At 40.8% G+C, this 25,719-nt stretch overlaps 2 protein-coding genes across 8 annotated transcripts in view; one reads left to right on the forward strand and one right to left on the reverse strand.

Annotated features, from left to right (window-relative positions):
- The window catches only part of LOC134755685 (5-demethoxyubiquinone hydroxylase, mitochondrial), a 194,536-nt gene that overhangs the window by 89,035 nt on the left and 79,782 nt on the right, over positions 1-25,719 (reverse strand). The gene's annotated exons all lie outside the window — the stretch shown is intronic.
- Positions 1-25,719, forward strand: part of LOC134755641 (kinesin-like protein Klp10A) — a 73,697-nt gene that overhangs the window by 38,695 nt on the left and 9,283 nt on the right. For 4 of the 7 annotated variants that reach the window (XM_063692163.1, XM_063692165.1, XM_063692160.1 and 1 more), the window contains exons 4-13: positions 16,857-17,020; positions 18,161-18,355; positions 20,274-20,453; positions 20,883-21,028; positions 21,348-21,459; positions 21,575-21,709; positions 22,259-22,414; positions 23,173-23,326; positions 24,125-24,347; positions 25,335-25,476. In XM_063692163.1, the coding sequence (XP_063548233.1) occupies positions 16,857-17,020; positions 18,161-18,355; positions 20,274-20,453; positions 20,883-21,028; positions 21,348-21,459; positions 21,575-21,709; positions 22,259-22,414; positions 23,173-23,326; positions 24,125-24,347; positions 25,335-25,476 (1,607 nt within the window). Of the gene's footprint in view, positions 1-10,338; positions 10,631-16,139; positions 16,353-16,856; positions 17,021-17,650; positions 17,747-18,160; positions 18,356-20,273; positions 20,454-20,882; positions 21,029-21,347; positions 21,460-21,574; positions 21,710-22,258; positions 22,415-23,172; positions 23,327-24,124; positions 24,348-25,334; positions 25,477-25,719 lie in introns of those variants that run through there. The other 3 variants (XM_063692166.1, XM_063692164.1, XM_063692161.1) reach the window with 3 other exon arrangements.

Genomic DNA, 25,719 nt, shown 5'->3' on the forward strand with positions numbered 1-25,719 from the left:
TTTGTGAGTCAGGCTATTGACAATATTGGGCTCTGATCCTGGTTCCTAATCGGGCGGCCGTTACACTTAGCTCGCCAGACGCAAGCACATACAGACGCCTCTTTATTAGGCGGTCGTGAGGAATAAACTACATGACGTCATATAATGCCCTAGCGTTTTAGTATGTAACAGGGTAGAATAAACATCAAAGTTAGCGACGGTATAAAACAAATAGATTTAACTTTTTATTCATGAACATTTCTGAGATTTGATCGTGAGTCGGATCCAAAGGAGATTTTGGAAGAAAATTAGAAATATCGTATTTGTGATATATTTCCCAGAGTAAGTTGTTTAAACTGACTTTCAATGACTTAAGCTGATCAATGATCATAAATTCATGGGGAAAAAAATGGAGCATCTTGTAATACCTTTCATAGGATCACCATTTTTACACAATGATCATAACAAATCTCAATATCATGGGTTTAAATCAAGGCTACTTCTTTTACATGTAGTTATTTCAAAGAAATTAAATTTATTAGTCTATTTAGGTACGCGAATTACTTTAAACGTTTACAAGGTAGTACAATCTAGACTAGAGTAACACCTGTGCTACGTCCTTAGTAATCAAAGCAATTAATGTTTCGGCCCGCCCTACTTACCGGAAATTGGTGTGTTCAGTAGAATTGCACTTGCACGTAACGCGATTTGTTTTACGTTGTTTTGTATTCCGACCTAGAATTATTTCTGCTATTTTTAGATAACTGCTTTGTTAGGATGACTAAGTATACATTATACAAGAACAAGGGCGACCGTTCTGATTGCAATTCTTACCGTGGTATATCGCTGTTATCGGTCCCCGGGAAAGTCTTTGCCAGAGTTTTGTTAAACCGCCTTATGGATGTATCGGAAAAGCTGCTCCCAGAAACCCAGTTTGGCTTCCGGCCAGACCGAGGCACCTGTGAAGCTATATTCTCAGTACGTCAACTACAAGAGAAAAGCAGAGAGCAAGGTCGACAACTGTTTCTCTGTTTTGTTGACCTTGAGAAAGCATTTGACAGCGTGCCTCGTGAAGCCCTCTGGGTAGTTCTGGGCAAGCTTGGATGTACGGAGAAGTTTGTAAGACTGGTTAGACTCCTGCATGACGATATGGAGTGCTGCATGGCTATCGACGATGAACAATCGGACTTCTTCCCCGTTACGTGCGGGGTGAAGCAAGGTTGCGTCCTAGCACCCACTCTGTTCGCTTTGTATTTTTCGGTCGTAGTCCGAGAAGTCTTATCGACATGCTCCGAAGGTGTTCGCGTCCGCTATCGCACTGACAGCAACATTTTTAACCTGGCCAGATTTAAAGCACGCACAAAGGTCTCATACGCAGTGATCACAGAAATTATGTATGCAGACGACTTGTGCTTTGTGACTGAGTCCCCGGAGGGCATGCAGCAGCTCATGTCCACTTTCGACGAGTCTTGCCGCAGATTTGGGCTCAAGATCAGTGTGAAGAAGACTGAAGTCATGTCGCTGGACGTGCTCAGTCAACAGACACTGGTCGTTAGACTCGGCGAGGACCAGCTGAAGCAGGTTGACAAATTCCGCTACCTGGGGAGCACGATAACTTCTAAGTGCGATCTTGATGCTGAAGTTAACAGCAGAATCGGGGCTGCGGCTGCAGCTTTCGGTAGGCTAGATCACAAGGTCCTCAGCTCACACGACTTGAAATTGGCCACTAAGATCTCCGTGTACATGGCAGTCGTGCTGCCTAACCTTCTTTACTCTGCTGAAACGTGGACCGTTTATCGCCGCCATATTCGTGTGCTGGATCGATTCCACCTCAGATGCCTACGTAAGATACTGAAGATCCGATGGTCTGATCGTGTTCGGAATACAGAAGTGCTGCGTAGAGCAAATGTGGGTGGTATCGAGGTATACCTCATGCGACGTCAACTTAGGTGGTGTGGTCACGTTTCGCGGATGAACGACCAGCGTGTGGCTAAGCACATCTTTTATTCTGAGCTTGAGGAGGGCAAGCGGAAACAGGGCGGCCAATTCCTCAGATACAAAGATGTGCTTAAGCGTCACATGAAAAATTGTGGCGTAGAGCCCTCGCGATGGGAGCAGCAGGCAGCCGTGCGTACGGAATGGCGGATTGCAATAAATGCCAAGATAACCGATTTTGAGTCTCAGCGGCGCTTAGAGCTTGATGCCAAGCGCGATAGAATAAAAGCCAGACCACCCGCGGCAATACCCTATAACTTTGTTGATGGTGTGCTCACATGCCCGCAATGTTCGAGAACTTTTAGTAACAAGATCGGCTACATCAGCCACTTGCGAGCACACCAGCGACAGCAACGGAGTTGACAGCAGTCGCCGTGGCCGAACTCGGCCGTGGAGTGGAGGAGGAGTTATTAAGTATACATTTTAAAAAATCCATTTTCTTACATATAGGTAATAAACTGTTTATCGTTAGCCTTTCACGGCTAATGTTTGGACATAAGCTGCTTTTTTGGAAATCTATGCCCTGGAGGAAAAGAGGCGAAATGACATAGTCCGAATCGCACGGAGGCAGGTTTCCTCTAATCATCAACACAATTTTTCTACCGTTGTCTCGTGTTTTTGCCACGACTTATGGGAGACTGCGGTCTGCTCGGCATTTATCTCATAGTATCCCCTGAAAATAACGCCTAAACGTCATCAAATAAGTAACGCCTGGAAACTATTTCCAACAGAATATCAGACAACGAGTCAAAAATCAAGTCTCTTGAAGCCAAACAATCGCAGACTGCTGAACTCCAAGAGACAGTGTCCAGGCTTCAAGACCAGCTGAACAAACAGGAACAAGTTGCTTTGAGAAATGAAGTCGAGATAGTTGGTTGCCCTGAAAGCTCTAATGAAAATCCCATCCATATTGTACTAACTACAGCAGCGAAAATTGGTGTGACTCTTACTCATTGTGACGTGGATGCTACCTGGAGGGCTGGTCCCCGCCTACGCTCGGCGTCGGGCATGGAAGGAGTTAATCACCGCATCCACCCTCGGCCAATAGCCGTCCGCTTTATCCGTCGTGCGACGCGTGACGAGTTCCTTAAAGCTGCGAAGACTAGGCGCAATGTAACAACGGAAGATCTCGTCTTTAATGATAAAAACCCCCAAAGGATTTTTGTCAACGAGCGGTTGACTAGAGAAAATCGGCAGCTTTTTCGTGCCGCTAGACAACGGGCCACGATCGCTAAATTTAAACACTGCTGGACATCTTCAGGTTCGGTGTTTGTCAGGAAGCACGATAGTTCGGCTGTTATTCACATCCGCAATCCTCTGGACTTGGATCGTATTACCGGGGATCCTAGCAAAGAATCCGAAAATCCCTATGCAACTCCTGGTATCGGAAATGCCGTGGACTCTTTTGCAGAAGAGAAGCATGTGTGACTGCCTCAAATTCTCAAACTTTAGCCATTTTTATTTAGAAACAAGTAGCCCAATATGTTTGCAAATTCTACCATATTCACTTATTCTACATTTAATATGCATTTTAGTTATACTAAAAAAATATACACTATTATATTCACACCCACTCACCTACACTCACATACTAATTAACATATACACACTCAATATCTCAGGCTACAATTATAATTATCAAGTGGATGCGCCGCTACACTATACTAGTCTCGCACTTAACCGCCGCTTTATTAAGCCATGGCCGGACTAGACTTATTAGGAAATGAACTTGATAACTCATTCCCTGTAAACTGTCATGTTGCTGAATCTCCGGAGCACTGCTTGAATATTATAAAGCCTAATTTTTCTTTTAAAGTCCTTACATTTAATATCAGAAGCCTTCAACACAATTTTGATCAGTTCCTTGTAACATTCAACCGAATAAAAATAGTTTTTGACGTTGTAGTCTTGACAGAATGCTGGCTGAAGGATGGCTCGGTTATAGGTCAGCTCGAGGGTTACTCCTCTTACCGCACTGAAAGATCTCACAATCAAGCTAGCGGAGTAGTCGCTTATGTTAGAAAAACCTTAAATGCCACAGTCACCGAACCAGTTATACAGGATACAGATAGTCTTTTTATATATGTACCGGAACGTTTTTCTTTGCTGGGCTTATACCGTTCCCCCTCTTTTGTAAATCCTATCCCATTCATACACTCATTAGATTCTTTCGTTAATAATAACTCACTAAATACTAACTGCTTTATCGTTACGGGTGATATTAACATTAACATTAACTCTCCCTGTTCTGACACTCATGCATCCGAGTACTTATGTATGCTGGCTAGTCTGGGGTTTATGCCTGCAATTGATAAACCTACGAGGAACAATACCTGCCTGGATCACTTCTTTGTAAGGTCAGTGACGAATTTTGCGTCGGTGGTCTGTGTCTCTGATATTACAGACCATGACCTAATTATGATTGGTGTTACAGCCCCCAATAAGGTTAATCGCGCCAAGCCATCCAGAACCGTGATCAGCCATGATTTTGAAGCCATCGGAGCGGAGCTTAAAGAAGAAAACTGGCAGCCGGTCACTAGTAAAACATCAGCTACTGAAGCCGCAGAAGTTTTTTACTCCATATTAACTAACCTAATTTCAAAACATTCTTCATGTAGATCTGTAAGTAATTCAAAATTAATTTTGAAACCATGGATGACTCCAGGCTTGATTAAATGCTCTAGAGTCAAGGACAAACTACATGTCAATCACAGAAAAAACCCCTATAATGAAATAGCCAAAATTACTTATACTAGATACAGAAATTTTTATATAAGCATTTTACGAAAAACCAAGGATGATCATGACCGAAAACAACTTTTGGATAACAAAAAAAACCCGAGGAAACTTTGGAAAACTATTAGAGACATAGCTCACCTCAATCAGGAGAGGCATACTCCCCATGAACTAGCCACCATCAAGCCTAACTTTTCTGACTCCCTTAATCACACCAATGAATTTTTCTCATCAGTGGGCAAAAACCTAGCAAATGTTATACTCTCTGATAAAAACACGAGTGAGATGACACTTGCGACTAAAGTAGCTTTAACCAAATCACCTCTTAGATCTATTTTTTTAAATCCTACCGACGATACTGAAGTAGAGAAATTAATCATGTCCTTAAACCCAGATTGCGCGTCTGGCATTGATAAAATAAACACTCGTATCTTAAAAAATCTAAAAAACTATATCGTCAAACCACTCGTTCATATTTTTAACCTCAGCATTTCATCGGGTTCTTTTCCGGAGTGTTGGAAAGTAGCTGCAGTGGTTCCCGTTCATAAAGGAGGTGACAAGAGCTGCCCCGGGAATTATCGCCCTATTTCTCTTCTCAGCAGTCTATCTAAAATGCTGGAAAAGATTATTAATAATCAACTAATCAATTTCCTTGAATCAGAACACCTGCTCTCCCAAAGACAATATGGTTTTCGAAAAAACAGATCTTCTGAACAAGCCGCCACCTTACTAGTTAACCTTGTTTCTTCCTATCTTGACAGAGGAGAAACCTGCGTGGGAATTTTCCTAGATCTGGCTAAGGCATTTGATACTGTCTCAATACCGATATTGCTAAGGAAGCTTGAACTGTTAGGCATTCGCGGTATCGCATGGAACTGGTTCAAAAGCTACCTTACAAACCGGCAGCAGTGTGTAAGACTTGGCACTTTAGTCAGTGACTCAGCTCCGATAACCTTCGGTGTCCCGCAGGGAAGCATCCTCGGTCCCACTCTTTTTATGATCTACCTCAATGACTTAATTTCTCTCCCCGTCAGTCAGGCAGAAATTATCTGCTACGCAGACGATACTGCTCTGCTGTTTCACGATGTGTCCTGGGAACGATGTTTTGCGGTAGCTGAGACAGGTTTGTCTGTGATTACCAAATGGCTCGCTAACAACCTGCTCTCACTTAATATTTCAAAAACAAAATACTTATGCTTTCATAAAACGGCTTCTTCTGCCCCCAGCTCCCGGCCAGATCTCAAGTTTTCTCGTGCCAATGCAGACGTCGATTCAGCCAGTCACTCGAGTAGAGTTTTCGGTGTTGTTAGTAATTGTACCGCCATAAAGTATCTGGGCGTTACGCTTGATGAAAATCTTAATTTCAAAAAACACATCGAAATAATGTCTACTAGAGTCAGAAAGGTGATATTTATTATGAAGCTGCTACGAAATTCTGCTACGAGGGAATTGCTTAAGATTGTATACACTTCGATATGCGAATCCATCCTGTCTTACTGCATTGGCGTGTGGGGTGGCTCCACTAGCTCTGCACTACTGCCTCTCGAAAGGGCCCAAAGGTTTGTGCTCAAGGTCATGCTTGGGAAGCCTCGGTGGTTTTCAACGGTCACCCTTTATAAAGACGCGGATGTTCTTAGTGTGAGACAATTATTGATCCTACGAGTTGCAACTCACGTGCATCGAAAAACTATAAATTCCGAAGAATATCTTACCCTAATCCGTAATCGAATCTTCAAAGTTCCTACTCCCATCACAAAATCCGCATTCGCGAGGCGTTTGCCTAACTCCCTGCATCCTTATATTTACAATACAGTAGTAAAGGCCTGCAACATATCTAAAAAGTCTCCTCTTGAAGCAAAATTCGTAATTAAGAACTGGTTGAAAGGTCTTAACTATAGTCAAACTGAAATGCTGCTGAAGGTCGTCACCTAATCACTTACGTATGCTAACAATCTCTGTAGCCTTAATACATGCGCAACCCAACACACACTCACACACATACACACACACACACACTTACACACACACACACACACAGAGACAAAGTTTTTCTTTAATTTTCTTTCTTTAAATTACTTAATTTCTTTAATTATTACTTCTATTAATGTCACCTAGTTTTTTACTTAACCTTTGGTTGTTTAATGCGAACCCGGCTACCACGTGACAGGCATTGCCTAGTGTGGGGCCACTGGATATTGTCGAATATTATTAAGGTTTTTTCTTTTAAATAAATATATTCTTATTCTTATTCTTATTCTTATAAAATTTAGCCTAAAGAAAAAAAATTGGGAATCTCCGCAAGTTTTGAACACCCTGTGGACACCGTAGTCGCGTGCTAGCCGGCATCTATCGTTTTCGTTATGTAACGTTAGTTTGGCAACGATTAGTGCCCTGCTTGCGCCGAGTTGACTTGTTGCTTACGCGGGACGCGCAATTAGGATCGCTAATTAGTTAGCAATTTGCGGAGCTCGGCGTTTAGCAATGATTGCGCCTTGAGTGAGGTTTCACCGTCCAAAATAGACCAAAATAGATAGCACTCATTAAGAGGGGGCTAACGCATAATTGTAGTTTTATATTGAAATTTACACGTTTTAATCAAAGGCAAATGCCATGAAAAAAATTACACGGAAACTAGACTATATTTGCAAGGACAGACTCCAACCAGAACCCTAAGTGCCAGTTGCACTATCCGCACTTGACAGACTGATCAACGTCACTGGGCGCGCCGCGGCGGTTTACTATAAAACTTTTCATACAATAAAATTTAGCGAACTTTTTAAGGGGGTCCCATGCCCCAATGACCTTTGATCTAAGTCCCTTAGTTTTCTAATATTTTTTGTAGCTTTGATAAGCTACAACACAAACGGCTTTTAGAAACCGCTCACGCGCGAAATCACTCTATCTATTTCAAAAAAACCGCATAAAAATCCGTTGCGTAGTTTTCAAGATCTAAGGATACATAGGAATAGACAGACAGCAGGAAGCGACTTTGTTTTATACATGCTGAGATGAGGCCATTTCGTGGCACTTTAATCTTATTTTATGTTTTCTTTTGTATTATGTAATGTCTTGTTTGTTTGTGCTTACGAATAAAATCTCATTCTATTCTATTCTATTCTATTCTACTATGTAGTGATAGCTAAATTTGAAACCTCACCTAAGATTTCCAAATCCAGATTAAATTTAAGTTAGGTCGAGCTACAATGTGACACAAGCGACGCAACGCGATGCAGTGCTATTTTTTATCCGCTGCGCTCGTAATACGAGTATGACATGCATTCTATTTGCATTTATAGTAGTTAACGTATAGACTATAGTTATATATAGTTACGCTTTACTTTATACTCTATTTATTCCTTTTACTTTTCACGCGAAACTAGAAAGCATATTGTATATTACATATATTTTTTAATTGCTTTTTTATTATATTCTGGCATCAGAATTACAATCTTTACCAGCGATTTCTTCCGCGTGGAACCTGTTTATACTCGCGATCCGATACAAATGTTTAACGCTATAAAAAAAGGAATTTTATTTCCAACTTACACGTGTACTATGTTAATGAGGGCTACCGCGTTTAATTTCGCCGCTAGGGGCGCTAGTGTAGATGGAGGCCTTTCAAAATGTCAAATGCATAGAAGTTTTGGGGATTTCAAGCTTTTTTATCGGAAATTTTCACTCCTTATCATAATTGTGGTAAATCTTTGTCTATCTTTGATTAATCATGGTAAGCAATAGATATAGCTCAATAAATGTTAGTGGTTTAAAAAAAGTGCCAACTAAAATATATGCATAATTAAAAAGGTTGAAAAAATGGCACATTTAGACGTTAAAATACTTTTGTGTGTATTAGAACGTATTGATTTTATAAAAATAAGCATAGAAGAATTATGAGATCTGTTTTTCTGGACCTACATCTACAGTGGCACCAACTGGTGAGCACAAAAACGGTAGGCCTCATTGTTACAAAAAAGCTGTTGTATTTTTTATTTAAATAAAGCCAGCTTACTTGTTACAGATTCAACTTGATTATAAAAATGCTTAGCCAATCTAACTGAAAGTTGACTTAAGGCTTGGTTGAGGTCTTTATCTAAATTAATCATTCTCTGTCTCTAAAAAACCAGTTCCTGAAAAACAGGAAACTTGTTACAGTGTTGTTACAGAGCCCGTTGCTTCTATATATAGTCTCAGTATTTCGGCTTGAACTTGACCCAGACCATGGCCATGAGATGGATCACGAACTCCGCTAACATTTGCTCTATGTTAATTCTCACCGTTTGACCTTTATTATTAATAAAAATTATGATTATGAAACGGTTCAGTATATTTTAGTAGTTTATTCGACCTAATTGAACTTAGATTATAGGCTAGGCGTTCCCCTCTGTCGAAAATAGTCGGCCAATGGTCATACACAAATTACACAATGTATGGACTGACGTTTATCTGACATGGCTGTTTTGACGTTACGTATACATTTGAAGTTCCCCTCCCCTGCAAAAATTGGCAGACTTTATTGTACAGAAAATTACAGACAAGGCGTCTCCGTTGGTTATATCCTCAAGTAATTGAATGACTAAGGGCGAGTTGCACCAGCCACAATTAACAGACTGATCAACGTCACGCAGCGGAGATCTATGAAATTTCCCATACAATAAAATTTAGCGAACGCTTTTGCGGTGACAGACGGCTTGGTGCAACCGACCCCTAATGTATTAAAAGTTATGGTGCTATTTCGTGTGGCTGTTGGCGATAGTTATCGCAAGATCACATGTAAATGCGGCGGTCGGTTACGATTATGTCCGGTCGAACAAATTGATTGTAATGACTGACGGGATATGTACTGACTAGTGTAACTTGATTGGAAGGATCAGTTTATAATCGATACGACTCGTTGTTTGAGGATGAATTACGCAGTGAATTGAGTCGGATTGACGATTTAGAAAATTGTCTCCATCATAAAAATAGTCTGAGAGGACATCTTGTTCCACTGAGATTCCTTATTTTGGCCTAGTTGTTTGACTTGTGTGACAAAACACTACCGGCATCTTTAGTAGAAAAATATTGTTATGAAATATTGCTTTCAAAATTTAAAGTTTTTTTATCACATTGAGCTAGTTTTTGCTCTCCATACTTCTCTCTAAAATAAAATTATGGTAATACATACCTAAGAGTATATTTATTGTCCATATGTATGTGAATATCGACACATTATAATGAGGCATTCCTGCAATGCACCTTTAAGCCTTCATCACGTGTTAAGTTCCCATCGGCAACTATTAGGCTTGCACCATTTTATCTAAAGGTGAGTGTACAATTGTCTTTGTATTATTTTAATATTCATTTTGTACAACCAATATAATCTGTCAGACAACAAAATTATACTTTCTTTCTGGTCTTATAATAACACTTCAGCCAGCCTCGACGAGCCTACTATAAAATATCTCAAAATACTTGATGTCTTATTCGCGTTAAGGTCGTCACCATAAAAAACCTTTCGCGCCCTGCTTTGCATGTCTATTTCAAACTTTACCTTTCTTATCATGATATAGAAACAGGAAAGCGGATAATACACCCTTCCTGTCATGTTACGTGTTGCTATATCCATGTTTATCATCATTAAACTAGCGTGTGAAAGCCGTGTGTTTTGGGGTTGAATTTTTCATGGGGCGGTCAGTCGGACTGCCGCCTAAGCTATAAGTATAGGGCGGCGGTACGCGCGCGGGCAGTGCGCGAGCGGCCGTGTTGAATACCGGCTGGCACCACCGCTTTTCAACTACCTAATGGATATACTAGTGCACTGAACCTAACCTTCAATTGTGTTTTTTTTTTATCTATTGTTGAAATAAATCCATTATGCCAGTGTTGTACGAGAGATGCGCTCAACCGCATTTGCAGAGGCGGTCGACAAAAAGCGTTGGCCGTAAGTTCAAAACTTCATCCCCTTGTCTGTCTGCAACTGTGTTCAAACCATTTTCAACCTTATGTGGTCGGTGTTCTCTGATAGTGCTTTGGTGTTTTCCGATATTGATGGTCGATGGGAAAGTTCCCTTTTCAGTATTGTATCGAAGTTGCTTGCCCTTTCGCGGCGAATGTCGCCGGGCGACCTTGTCAACCTTCGCCTTAATGAACTTCAACTTTATCTTGTTATTTAACATTTTGTATCGCTGACTCATATCCTGTAATTTCCTTTTGATCGGAAAGCGAAATGCGTATTAATTTTATGTGAAAAGGAAGCCGTGTCAATTGTACGTCAGTACCTTACTTCATATTCCGCTATAGGTTCTTTCAAAATGTTTAAGTTATTGTCAAGGGTTTGCAGTCTACTAACGAACTTGCGGGTTACACGATTAGTAGTATTTAGGCGGATTATGCTGTTTATACCTAATGTGAACTTGTAACAGTAATTAGTGAGTTTTGGTTGTCACCTACACCCGGTACAATGCTGCGGCCGTGAAGCTTAGGGACTAAGAATAAGAACTAACAATTATTGATTTACCTATTTAAGAATGGCCTACCTAAATAATTGAAGTAACTTTTTTAAACTGCTATTAAAAACTGGACTATTTTTGACAAAGCTACATCATTATCGAATTGTCAGTCGTCCCACATGCAAACGTGGAACTTTTTGTTTATACATTTTATAATGTTGTGATACTTTTTGTTTAATGTGAGAATAACGCACCGGCCGGTGATTCAGGTGTGTGGGCGCTGACTGTTGACCTGCTCGATAGCCGCGTCGCATTTCCTAGTTTGTGATGTTCTTCAGGGGTTTGGGTGCAGGTCAAGTTTGTATCAAACATGTAGTTGTTACTTGAAAGGCAGATTTTGTTGGACTCTAACCAACTTACAACGAAACACAACGCACAGCGTGAGAAATAAGTGCAGTGCACTTCTGTGGGACAACATCATACTATTAGACAGCTGTCAGGCGCCCTGTAAATTCCTGTGGACTAGCACACTTGTGATGTATGCCAGATTTAGATAAGTTCATCTTCAATTTTAAACTACCTAACTTAGCAAGACAACAGTGTATGAGATGATGAGACGGGTCATCAGGTTCATTCGATTTAGCGCGCTCAATATTGTGAACATGTATAACGAATTTGGTTAGAGCTCTGGGTAGCATGTGGGTAGAAATGGTAGGTACTTGCCCGATTTAAAGCCTGAATTCATAAAATGAATGAACAATATTGAATAAAGAGATTTATTACTAGTAGCTACACCTACTTATTGTATTTATTTAGTAACTTGTTTTATTGTATACCAGGAGACTTACACATATGACTTCGACTACTTTTATCGCGGGATAGACCGATCTCAATTTTAGACGCAAACAGCAGCTGTAGCTTCAATCTAAAACGAATACAGTTCGGTTGCTCCAAATTGTCTTTATATAATGTTAATTGTATTTTGTATTGCAAACTTAATTTAATAATTATTCTGTCGGTTTCGTGGGGTCCCCGCCCTAACCGCCACCTAACCTAGTAGTAGCATCAACGTCGCGTCAGTCGCACGCGGCCACGCGTACGACGCGACATACGACATGCGTAGCCAGGCGCATGGCGACGGAAGTAATGCAATTACACCATAAGAGAGACTGATAATATTTATCACGTGACAAGGAGTTGTTGTCTGTTGCATCGACCTTCAGAGGATTCAGGCTTCATGTTTTTAAACTAGATGTTAAAAGGCGACTTACTTAATTTGTGATAATTTCGATCACCGAGTTCTAAGTTCTCTTCCTAAATCTCGTATTTTGATATCATATCAAGATCCACTGTTGTGCCGGATCGCTAATGGATATGCCTCGAGCACGAGGATAGTGCAATAAATACCGTTCTAGACATCCAGGTCAAGTAGTAAATCTTAATGGCTAACGGGAACCTGAAACTTCTAAGCAAGTACTGCTCCAGTGGGTGGCCAAAAAGCAATTTTGAGCGTTAAATTGAGTTCTTTCATTATTTGTTTTTTTTTTTCGTTTTTAATGTAAAAACTACAATTGCAGCATGTTAAGAAATTTACTTCGCAGTAGCTACAAAACGGATAAATAAAAATGGCTTGATTAGGTCATGTTTTTTTTTGTACAACTATGTTTGTTGTTGGTACAGTACAAGTTGAAAATGTAAAACAGGAAACAAATGTTAGGGTAAGAGTTTCTTAGTATTAGGACCGATTACACATACATACAAATCAATCAAGCATACGGCCCGCCTGAATGGTAAGCAGTTACCGTAGCCTATGGACGCCTGCAACACCGGAGATACACGCGCGTTGCCGACCCTAACACTCCTCTCCCTCGTTGAGCTCTGGCAACCTTACTTACCGGCAGGAACACAACACTATGAGTAGGGTCTAGTTTTTAAACCAAAACAAAAAATACATAATTTAGGCAGTCGGCAAACCGAATTCAGTTTTTAATTAAGCATTTCCTTACTAGCAATAATAGCAATGCATTAGTAATAGTCATCACTTAGCATACGATAACTACCGGATTATACCGACCAGCCCCAAGAAATGATGCATAAACAACCATACGTGATGCTATCAGGCCATACACGGCGTTGCAGAGGTTATCTACATGGAGGTTACTTGCAAATGGTGATGTGACCTGTCCGTATAAGATCCGTGTTATGTCGTTGCCATGGTTACCGTCGTAGCCTTGTGAGTTTCCATGGTTTCCTGGCAGTTCCTTCCCCGTGGGGTCGTGGTTAGTAGATAGTTAGCAGTGGTGTTGGTTTAGTTTTAGCAAGTGTCAAAAGTTGAAGTGGTCCATGTGATTGGTGAAGTGTCAGTTCGCTTGCGCTGAAGATACTTCTCGTAAAGATTCGGTTGGCAGATATTTCATTACCGAGACCGAAATGGGAAATGTATTTTTATAATAAATCGTATGGGAAAACATGTGACAAAATAATAATTACCTTCTATTGAAAATATCTCAGGACTACTTAGAGATATAATATAATACGTAATTTTTGGGGTACGGTCTGCTCGCTGACTGGTCCGAACAATAATAAAAATAAAAAATCTAGAGAGCGAAAAAGAGGACGTGCTCTACTTTAGGGAGGCTCAGTATGATTCGTAACTTTCCGCTGTCAAACATGGGTTTTGTTGGTACCATGTTACTACTAATAAATATTCTGCCCTTGTGTATTTGTTTCTCATTTATTTAATTATGAAGTATCGTGGAAGTGGTCAATTTATACAATATTTTGACATTACCACCAAATTACAATTGTACGAAGTTGACTACAATTTAATGGTAAAATTCAATTTATGGTAAAACATTGTTTCGATTTAACGTGTTCGTTCTGAAAGCACTTGGTTTGATTTATTATGATTGTGACCACTCCGAGCTTTGTGGGCGGGATTCAATTCATAAAATGTTCTTGGATTCTGAAGACTTCTTGTGAATCCTCTATTAAGGTACAATGAAAATGTCTTTTTAATGAATGATGTGTTTTAAGTAAATCTGATGAAGGATCAGGAACTGCTTTTTTTAATGCTTTATTATGTATTAGGTAATGGTGACTCAACATTTTTGATTGACCTGTGTACAAAATCAATTCGACTTGAAAATGTGTCGAACTAAGTATATGGAAGGTCCCTACGGAGGAATCTGAACAATAGTCACCAATAAATTATTTAAATCTTAAAAGTGAAACAATGTTCACATTAATCTAATTAGGAACCTTCCACTTTATAATTGAAGACGATATTGCGATATCATTGTACGCCGTAATCCGTTTGTTAGTCCATTACAAATTCAGCCGCTAGACCAAGTTCAGCTCAATCAATCACCATCGACCCGTCTATTTGAATCATGTGACGTCACCGCGTCCATTTTTCATCAGGACAAAAGACGCCAAAGGGGCGACAATTATTTTCCAATTTTACTTAGACGAAGGCAACTGGCGCTTTTGTAATACATCTGTGTTGTAGTGCAGTTGTGTTTGTGTCAGTGTCAGTTGTTTTTCGGATTGAGTTTTATTTTTGTAAGCATCTCGGATAATGGTTTCCAAATTGAATCTGTGTGTTATGGAGGGGTACCTGCGCGTTCTTGGCACTCGTGATATGTCCGTTACTTTGAAAACCAATGATCTAAGTTGCATTGAGTTTTCTTCTTTGGTAGAAGACGGTTTAACGCATCCTACGGTCCTTGCTGCAACTGTGATATATCTGCTTACTACTACTAGGGTTGATCAATTTAATAGAATGAGGACAAGGAAATTTTCGCAATGTGATGGATAAGCTTTGCCTTTGTAGAGAGCTCGTTTTGACTGGTACTTCTTTCTATATAAAAATACGGCTTTCTTGTAGAATAAAAGTTTTTACTGGCTGCTAAACATTCGACTTGCTCTTGTGTCAAGGCTAGTGAACTTTATTATCGCCCTCTTTTCCAAGAAGTGTCCATTAGCTTTTTGAAGTTTTTCGATCAATGCCGCTATCGCGTTCCTACACTGTTATGATCACCTGGGCATTCGCTGCTTGCGATTTATACATTCTTACTCTGTAAATCGATGTTTTTTTATGTGAACTACTTAAATATAGGTATTGTTTTATTGGAACCAATGATCTGATGAATCAAACCAATAGAATTATTATACCTACATATACATATAAGTATATCTTTTATCTCAGCTGACTGCTTTTTGCACGCGATCGTATTCCTAATGGAAAGTTTATTCCTAGATTAATCCAGTAATAGTTTCTTTTCGAAGTATACATGCAAAAAGTGAAGTCTATGTCATTCTGCGGCCATTAAACAATATGAAGGTATGCAAATGTCTGCACTCGGGTGGGTGTCGGTTGACGCCGAAGGCAAAACCAACTCACTTTCGCTTTTATAACATTACATTAGCTTACATTTTGCTATAGTTTTGCGGTCATTAATTAAACAAATAATTAGTTTCCTCGAAACCGTGTGATTAGTTGCGGTTGGTTTCTCAATTTTCTTGTTCAGAAAAGCGATCGTCTTTTTTCTCCTCGATCTAGATATTGTTGAATTGCGTGTGGAGCAACTTTACCTTCGCGCATGCGTCATGGTTCATTGCCTTGACGGAAACAGATCCTAATATGGCGCACCGCTGCGCCAACGCAACGAGTCTCAAACGATTCGTCTCTCGGTTCACATGTCACTTGATCTTTCGGATTTAGGTTCGGGCAATATAAAAGTGGTTTATTCCTTAAACTGTTTTAACGAAACTGTGTTAATAACTGTTAATGCAAATTATTAAAGGTCTTTGGAAACCGACAAACTGCTTTGGGTCAATCGAATAAATGTGTTTGGGACAATCTAAAATGTGTTTTACACCAATCCAATTGTGGTAATAAGGCAGAATTCCACCGATGCAAATATTTTACGGGTATTGCAGATTAAATTACACCTTAGCTTGCATAGGTAATTGTTCTAGGTTTATAAATGAGCTAGCAGTTTAAGGAGTAAACCTAAATAATATCCCAGCTTAGTCAAAGAATGCCAAATAAATCTCAATAAAGAACAATGTGCTGCTCATGGCTGAGATGCCGACGGCGCGTGGCGTCCGTCTCGGCAGAGAGCGATGGCCCGAAGGAGGCTTTCGTGGACTCGCCCAAGCACTCGACAGAGCCCGCAACGGAGCAACACAGCCCGCAACGCGCAACACGTAAGGGACACAGCTTGTAGCACGGTTTCGTAGGGCGGCCTTTGCACCCTTGCGTTAGCGATTATTTTTAGGCTTAGTGTAGAATTGTAGATGATTCATGGACAATACAGTGTAGTCGCCTAAATGTAGCATTTTATTTTTCGTATGATCTTGAATTCTCTCTGACAGACCCTGATTATTTTTAGTTAGTTTAATTGAAGCGCTCTGGGTGTCTAACCACGATTGATTGTTGATATAAGCCATTAAAAAAATAAAAACTACAACTGAACGACAATTAAAAGCAACCAGGGACAATCTATCGGATGGTGACATCTGTAAGAGCTTCTCAAAATAACGGTTCCAAATTTCTTATTAATGTACTTCATTTTCTAACATTTGGTCTACCCTCATCAGTTCATCACACGAGCGTATTGCAAACAAATGGCGATTATTGTGTGATAGAGGAGGTCTAAGATTGATGTTATTTTGTCCCCTCATCATAAAGTAACACGGCTCATTTTCCAGCGTCATCGCGAGCGACGCGCAACAATCAGGTGCGCATGTCAAATGCGCCCGGCTACACGAACGGACACGGCGGCGACACTACGGGGCGGCGGGGGGCAGAGAACGTGCCGCCCCCCGCGCAGACGCCTGCACCTGTGCCTAATGCATCCAGAGTCACGCAACAGGTGAGCCTATATGTAGATGAGTAAGGTTTAGTTTTGTTTAATGCTTTGTAATTTACAGAGCACAAGACGTACGACACAGACCGAAAATTATTACAAGCTGGTATTTATTGCCCATATTTTTAGTTTTTTTTTGGTATTAAGAACCCATGTAAAACCATGTTTTATAATAAGTTATGAATGGAGCGCCGTAAATAAATCTGACTTGGTGCGAATTGATTCTATTAGTCAGTGGAAGGCGAATGACCTAGCTCGTATATCACCTTATAAACGCTGTCAAGCCAGTGTTTCCTATGTACTGTATGCGGCATACTACGTCCGTACATTTTATTAATGTAGGAGGTTTGTGGAATTCCGAATAAGGAATGACAAACCCAACAAATACCTACGCCCCAGATGCAGGAAAGGGGGCAATTGGTTGAGTAGGCAACAATGTTCCCAAAGGCGTTGAATTGAAAGGCGAGGAATTCTTTCTGTATTTAAAAATATCTGGCGGCTTAACCCATTAATAGTTTTTATTTCTAATTAATGACGTCATTTGTAACATTTGACCAAGTACATATAACAAGTATATTTCATCAAGTACATATTTTCCGCGTCCAGTTCCCTTCCCAAGGTTTGTTCTAATCCTAGCAGGCACCGATGTCATGCAACTCGCGCACCGGTAGCGTCGCCTCCGTGGTGCCGGCTTTACCTGCCAACTTAACTTCCCGCAAGAATAACAAAGAGGTTTCACCCCTACATTCTTGTTTTGGACATTAGTTAGTTCTAGAAATAGTTCCACTAGAGTTCATTAGGATTATGACAGTGACGGATATATTCGCAAAATCGAAATTGTAGTTTAGGTATCGATATGTATGATTAAATTACGGTAATTATTATTTGTCCGCAATAAAAATAGACCCACACTTCATATAATTTCACTATCTTATTAATTTAATTCATCTATCAACCCTTTGACCGCCAAATATGTCAACTGTCGCGCGCGGCTACAGTCCAATACTAACCTTCGTGCAGACAATGTTCACGATGACGCGTCGCACATGATGTGTGGCGTTCAAATTTTAGTCCAGTCGGACACGGACCTACCATGATTACCAACCCTGGATTAGTTCTATTCCATAACACACTCTTTGTTTGCAGTTCAACGCATCAAACACGACGAGCGGCCTAACTCGTGGCAACACGGGCGCCGGTGCGGCGTCCAGCACTGTGAACGTGCCACACGCCGTCGCCAGCGGCGCCGTCCGGCGGTCCAATGTTGTTAAGGAGGTCGAGCGGCTCAAGGAGAATCGCGAGAAGCGGCGTCAGCGGCAGGCTGAGCTTAAGGAGGAGAAGGTACTGTCATACAGCATCTGTGCGCATTGAGATTTGAGACGGTCTAAAGTTGCTGCGGTTGCTGTCAACGTGAATGTGTCATACGCCACCGTCATCGATGCCGCGCGACGGTCCAATGTTGTCAAGGAGGTGGTGCGGCTCAAGGAGAACCGAGGGAAGCGACGTCAGCGGCAGGCTGAGCTTAAGGAGCAGAAGGTACAATCGCGGACATCCCGGTGAACCACCTTAACACGTTCACTGCGAAACAGGTCATTTTGACCCTGTACTGAACTTTCGCCTGGTGCGGCGACCGAAATACGTATTAACATCCCCCTGGTGCGAAGGCGATAATGTTGTGATATTTTAATTGTTTTATATAGTCAAGTATACATCTATGGTAGTCATTTAACATTCTACCCGTTATAATATAAATTAATTAACAGGTCACGTAAGACCTGTGCGCACCAGAATAAAACTTTTGCTATTCAGTGCGGAACATTAGGGCAGTGCGCATTAGTGTTGTTACTCTGTTATCAATACACAAGTTTGTATATTATGATTCTAATGACCAAATGACTGCATATTATTCGATCTTAAAAAGAGGATTACAATGATACAGAAAATTAATGATGAGCATTTTATTTGGGACTTGTAAACGCCTGGGTTGTATACAATGCAGCCCCTTAGTAATAAAGGGAACCTTACTGAGTCTAAGGGGACTTTACTGAGTCGTTGACAAGTTTCCTTCAAAGACGAAAACAATCTTATATACAAAAATGCATAAATTAGCTCCATGCATGAATTTATTTTTATTTTTGGATTCATAATTTATATCGTTGGAACACCGGAAATGATAAAAACGTGGCGTTTCGAGCGTTTCGCTCACTAGCTTTTCGCGGGCAAATTTTTGTACTTTTTATTTATTATTTTAAGTAATTAAATGGTAATTTAAAAACGGAAATGCATTTGTAACATGATATAACGGTAACAAACATCCGAATAAAACATATTTCGTTCAAATATAAACTTCATGCATGAGGCTAATTGAATCGATATATTTGTTTGTTTATCTTTCCCATCACTACTGAATCATCGACACTTTTACCTGTGCCCGTCCTGGCTGTGCGTTAAAAGTCAATTCTGACCTGTTAATTAATTCGTCTATAAAAGCTCAACCAACAGTCATCAACTTCGGCGAAGGTAATATAAGGTAGATTAGTTATTAGACTAAACATTGTCATAATTAAATTTAATAAGTATATATTTAGTAAAAATATTTTAGGTAAAATATAAACCCCTTCATACAGGCTGTATTTGACTTGTACCGCACAGCGAGAAAGTTCAATACAGGACTTTCATGGGTTGTAACGCACTGACAGCGAGTTCACAAAATGCAGCTTCGCAGTGAACGTGTTAAGGGCAAAAAATGTTTACATGTCTTGCAGACGGTCAGGCGATATCATAAAAGTTATGAACAATAGCATGGCACTTAAAAATGTGGGTGTTGAAAAGAAAAGGTTAGCTCAGGTAAAGTTTATTGTTGTGCATTGTCTTCGTGACGACCGGCATTTGCAAAATTTCTTATCTTTACGGGGAGACGAAGCTTAGTCTAAACAACAACAACTAATAAACTGTCCTTACTATCTATTGTTTGTCTCATTACTTGTTTTTACCCGTTTCATTATTAAGATAAAGAATCCTAAATGAGGCGGAGTTTAGCTTGCTCGTAAGGATCGCGGTAAAAAAATCTGAAGCTGTTTACCGGCAATATCCCCGATTGACCCCCCGACCCCGATTGATGTACCAAAACGCGTACAACTTATAAATATTCTTACGTCGAATACGGCATCGATATTTTCGAGAAACAAAGACCTCACGATAGTCACGATTCCAATTCCTTTTGTATAAGTGTGGACCCATATGTTTAATTGTCTTACAGGAAGCCCTAATGAACATGGACCCCGGCAACCCCAACTGGGAGTTCCTGGCGATGATCCGCGAATACCAGCAGAGCATCGAGTTCAGGCCGCTCACCGGCAACGAACCTGTCGAAGACCACCAGATCACCGTGTGCGTGCGCAAGAGGCCACTCAACAAGAAGGAGCTTACGAAGAAAGAGGTCAGTACATCTTAGCAATCTTATCAGTCTGTAGGTATAGGTAAGAATAAGTCCCATTAGCTTCTCAGCATAGCAACGAGCCTGTCGAAGACCTCCAGGTCGCCAGTGTCTTCATCGGTCTTTATTGCCCCAACGGACACAATGTTATGACTTCAATCTGCCTGAATAAACATTATTCTATTCTAATCTCCTCGGGGCTTTCCGGAGAGCGATTTGCTACAAAAACTTTTCGGAGAGCGATTGGCTACAAAAAGTCTTAGCCTCCGTCACTACGTACAAAGGTACAACAAGTACAATCAAGGTACAATTGTCTACGTATGTGTTTTTTTCTTCCCAACCTTAATAAGTAGAAAAATATAAGATGATTTGTTCTGCTGGATCTTTTACAGTGGTTGATTGTGTATATTGATGATCACGTAATTGTTTCAGGTGGACGTGATCAGTGTGCCCACACGCGACCAGATGATCGTCCACGAGCCCAAGAATAAGGTGGACCTCACCAAGTACCTCGAGAACCAGAAGTTCCGTTTCGACTACGCGTTCGACGACAACTGCACTAACGAGATCGTCTACAAGTTAGTATTAAATGCCCTCCTAAGGAATACCTTATTCGGAATAAACATGATTATTTTTAATAGTCTGAAGATTACCCGAAATATAACTTCTCTGAATAGAGATATTCAGGCGACGCTATTTGTGGCGTTAACAATGGTCTGAATCTACTAAATTTAAATCTTGAGAAGTTGTGGAGAAAGAACATTAAAAAGCGGTGTGAAGGGCATATCATTTTTATTCGTATTTTGTGTGTATATTTTAATGATACACAACGATACCGAATTCTTACCATCTGATAATTTATTTCATTGAAAAAACAAAACTTCGTCTCTTTTTCAGATATACGGCAAAGCCGTTAGTGCAGACGATATTCGAGGGCGGTATGGCGACGTGTTTTGCCTACGGACAGACGGGCTCTGGAAAAACACACACCATGGGTGGAGATTTCCAGGTACCATACACCTATTTACTAACCCTACATTTTTAGCAAGATACTAAAGGGACGATTTAGTTTTCAGTGGTACATAAATGTGAAGGAATTCAACCCAAAGTATTCATTTTTGTAGGGCAAGACACAGGACTGCAAAAAGGGTATCTACGCGATGGCGGCGCGCGACGTGTTCGCGTACCTCAAGTCGCACAAGTACAAGCCCCTAAACCTCATAGTGTCCGCTTCCTTCTTCGAGATCTACTCCGGCAAGGTAACCTTTCATTTTTCTAGATTTTTTAGGCAAGGCCTGCTGAGAGTTGGCGTCACCTCGCTTCACTCAAGTACAAATCTCTAAACATCTTGTTCTCCGCCATCTTCGAGATATCCTCCGGCAAGGTAACACTTGATCCTCTCTAGATGGTGTTGATGGTCGGTCCAAGGATTGCAAGAGTGTTCACGTAAGTAAAGTCACAGCCTCATATTATCCGCCGCCTATTACGTGATATACTCTCCTCAAGATAACATTCACTCACGAAGCTGTACACGCGAAGGTCAGAAAGACAAAACGTTACGAAGAGCGTAATATGAATTTATTTTATTATTAGAATTCAAAATTAGGAGCAGCCCACAATGAAAGAGTAGCGCTTTTGAATAGAGAGGAAATCGTAAGTGAGTTCCGTTTTAGAAAGTGAACTGAAATGTTGCTGAGGATACGGATACGAAAGAATGCATCGTGAGATTAAAAAAAACTGTCTGCACTCATACCAGATTTAGGAATAACTTAGCGACAAATATTTCTTAATCTATTTTTAAATTGCAGGTTTTCGACTTGCTAGCGGACAAGGCAAAATTGCGAGTACTGGAAGACGGCAAGCAGCAAGTTCAGATCGTTGGACTCACGGAGAAGGTGGTGGACAACGTGGACGAAGTGCTCAAGCTTATTCAGCACGGGAACGCCGCCAGGACCTCTGGACAGGTAGGATCGTAGGGAGGTAGTCGAGGTTTAATTAATTAATAAAAGTTGGTTGGTTAAATATAGCCTCTGCCTGAGATTTTGTCTAGAACTCGTGTACTAAAAAACCTCATGGGATTGACTACGCTGGGATAAAATCCAGGTTATAAACTGGCTGTGTTAGTAGGATATCTCACGGGTATAATGAACGTGAAGTGTGATTATTTTTACGGGTACGTGTGGATCTCGCGGTTCCGTCTTACCATAGAGTAACTTATACTAGAGCGGTACTGTCATAGTAAATTTTGTAACTCCAGTAAATTCACTGCCATCTGTCGACACACTTTAAAACTAAAAATGAAGATTTATAAAAATACGATAGAATGTATTTAAATATAGATAAATGTTTTTTTTTATTTGCATTAATTATTTTTATGATTTTGACCCATGTTCTTTCACTGATATGCGTTAAAATTGTTAAATAACAAACGAAACCGTCAACGCCATCTATACGACTGTAGGCCAAAACTAGTAGCGCCCTCTGAACGAGAATCAAATTTTCTTGATTTTCGAGGTATGTTTTTTCCTTAGACTGTATCCATCTATTACGGAGTTATATCTATCTTTGGTCTTACTGTTTATTGACGATTTTGAGTTTTCTTTGTGCGCTCGAGTGAAGGCGGGGGCGAGCTTCGATTATTTTCGTGTTTGATATTTTAGTTTGGTGTTTGTGTATATGTGAGCAGTGTGTCAGTGTGTGGTTGTGTGTTTGCGTGTTGCAGACGTCGGCGAACTCGAACTCGTCGCGGTCGCACGCCGTGTTCCAGATCGTGGTGCGGTCGCCGGGCATGCACCGCGTGCACGGCAAGTTCTCGCTCATCGACCTCGCCGGCAACGAGCGCGGCGCCGACACCTCCTCCGCCAACCGGCAGACCAGTGAGTACCGGACTACCGGAACCTCTACCTCCTCTACCTCAAGGGCCCGACACTCTTTGATGGAGAAAGATAGTCTTATTGCGATTCCTATAAGAGGAAAGAGAATATAGTGCCATGCTTTGTCTTTATCACCGATTCGATGGCCGCTCATTCTCGTAGGCGCAAGCTCGTTCGTCGTGATAAACCCAAAACGTGTAAAAAACTGTCGATTTGTGTGCTAAAAACCCTCGTAGCAGCCACTACAGCATCACCTCGCCGTTGGAGAGTGTCGGTACCGACCAGCCGTTCGACATGCAGACACGGGGTGAGTTGGCTTTTGATTGATTCGCTTTCACTGGCATAGATCGTTTAATTCCTCTCGAAAAACAATTGTCCTACTCGAGGGTCATGGTCGGGTTATAGCATCATGTGGGCATCATAGCAAGGAGGCTATGGCGAAATACCGATATTTATAAGAGTGAAAGAGAAAAGACATTGGACATGCAAACCGGATAAATTGCGTAGTCGCTCGCAGACGTACCTGCTTGATTAAATTTAGTTCCAATTTAAAAAAAAAAAATAGTCCTTAGCCATCTTGGTCTTGGTGGGAAGTTTCGACGAAAAATTACGCGATACATGATTTAAGTTTTAATTGACTCATTCTATAACAATAGTCATTCGACTAAGCAACTGAATAAAAAAACTCAAACTCCTGTTCTGAAACCAATATTATTTGATGATAAAAAACATACAGTAAAAATAAAGAAACTGTTATTTTGTCCTCGAGTGTTGACTGTATGTATTATTTTTTGTTTCCAGGAATGGAAGGCGCCGAAATCAACAAATCCCTACTCGCTCTCAAAGAGTGCATTAGGGCGCTAGGCATGAAAGGCAGCCACTTACCGTTCCGAGCGTCGAAACTGACGCAAGTGTTGCGGGACAGCTTCATCGGCGACAAGTCGCGTACTTGTATGATAGCCATGGTGTCACCGGCGCTTAATTCCTGTGAACACTCGTTGAATACGCTACGATATGCTGACAGGTAATACTTTAAATCAACAAATCCCTACTCGCTCTCAAAGAGTGAATTAGGGCGCTAGGCATGATCGCTATGGTGTCGCTCGCGCTCAACTCTTGCGAACACTCGTCGAATACGCTACGGTATACTGGCAGGGAAGATATATTTTTGGAGTTACAATCGGATTTTAGTACCTTTTAGGGTAAGCTAATATAATCGTTTGACGACGTTACGCGAATGGTCCAATGCAAAGGAAGTCTGAAACGGTTTAGTAATTAAAATACGCACCTGCAATATCAGTATTCAGGGGGTGGTTTAAATCGCCGGGAAATAAAAGCAAGACCGGGATTAACTCTTTTGACTTTTCTCTTTTGATTGCGCAGATCGCACTTATCGTTCGAATAATAATAAAATAATGTATTTTTCTCAAAAATGAACGGCAAAGTCGACGTTGCCGGTTAAAAAGTAGGTCGCGAAGTGCGTAGTTTATGGTCCGTCAAAAAATTAAAAAGTTAAAAACATTGCAGTCTCGATTTCGGGACTGCAATGTTGCATACAAATTCCATTATTTGTCAAGTTCCAAACTTTTTAAAAGTTGAAGTGGCCATATCAAATGAAGGCATAGGTCCATTAAACAGCCAAACAGATGATCAGTACTTATTATTGTAATGTGGGTACCGCGACTATTTAGGTGTCTCAAATAGGTTGGCGTATTTTCAGCAGAAAAATACACTTCTATTTTTAATTTAAAAAATAAAACGGCGGCAAAGCAAATCTTTTTACTTTTTTTTTGTGAAAATATATACATAATAACGTTGCTTCTGTAAAATATTTCTATTATATTTGTGTTTATTGCGCCATTTTTGGGAAAAGCACTATATGTGACTCGGCTGGAAGGCTACTTGCTGGCTTCGGATTCAATTACACGGACTCCCAAGGTCGTCCGTTTAAAACGAATCCTCAGCCAGCAAGTAGCTACTTCCGAGCCTCGACAATAATGTACTATTTCAGAGTGAAAGAGCTGGGAACGTCGGACGCGTCGCGGCAGCGCGCGGAGTCCCCGGCCGGCGCCGCGGACGCGGACGCGGACGCGGACGCCGACGTGGACATGGAGCCCGAGCACGGCGACCTGGCGCAGCTGCGCTCACTCAACGTATGTCCACTATGCTCTGTGTTACTGTGTTACCGCCCAGGACCTATTCTAAATCATTCATGTTAAATCACGAGTAGTATTAGCTTGTATTTTATTATGCGGGAGGCCCCGATAGTACTGTCCCTGTTACGAGAAGCGGTTTAGGCAAGAAACTATGTTTCCTACATGGACAAAACTATACCTACATTTATAAGAATCGTATTTCCATGCATTTTATAAAACCGCTGATTTTTTTCTTACTAT

Source organism: Cydia strobilella, chromosome 3 (genome assembly GCF_947568885.1).
Source record: "Cydia strobilella chromosome 3, ilCydStro3.1, whole genome shotgun sequence".
In the NCBI taxonomy this organism is placed as follows: domain Eukaryota; kingdom Metazoa; phylum Arthropoda; class Insecta; order Lepidoptera; family Tortricidae; genus Cydia; species Cydia strobilella.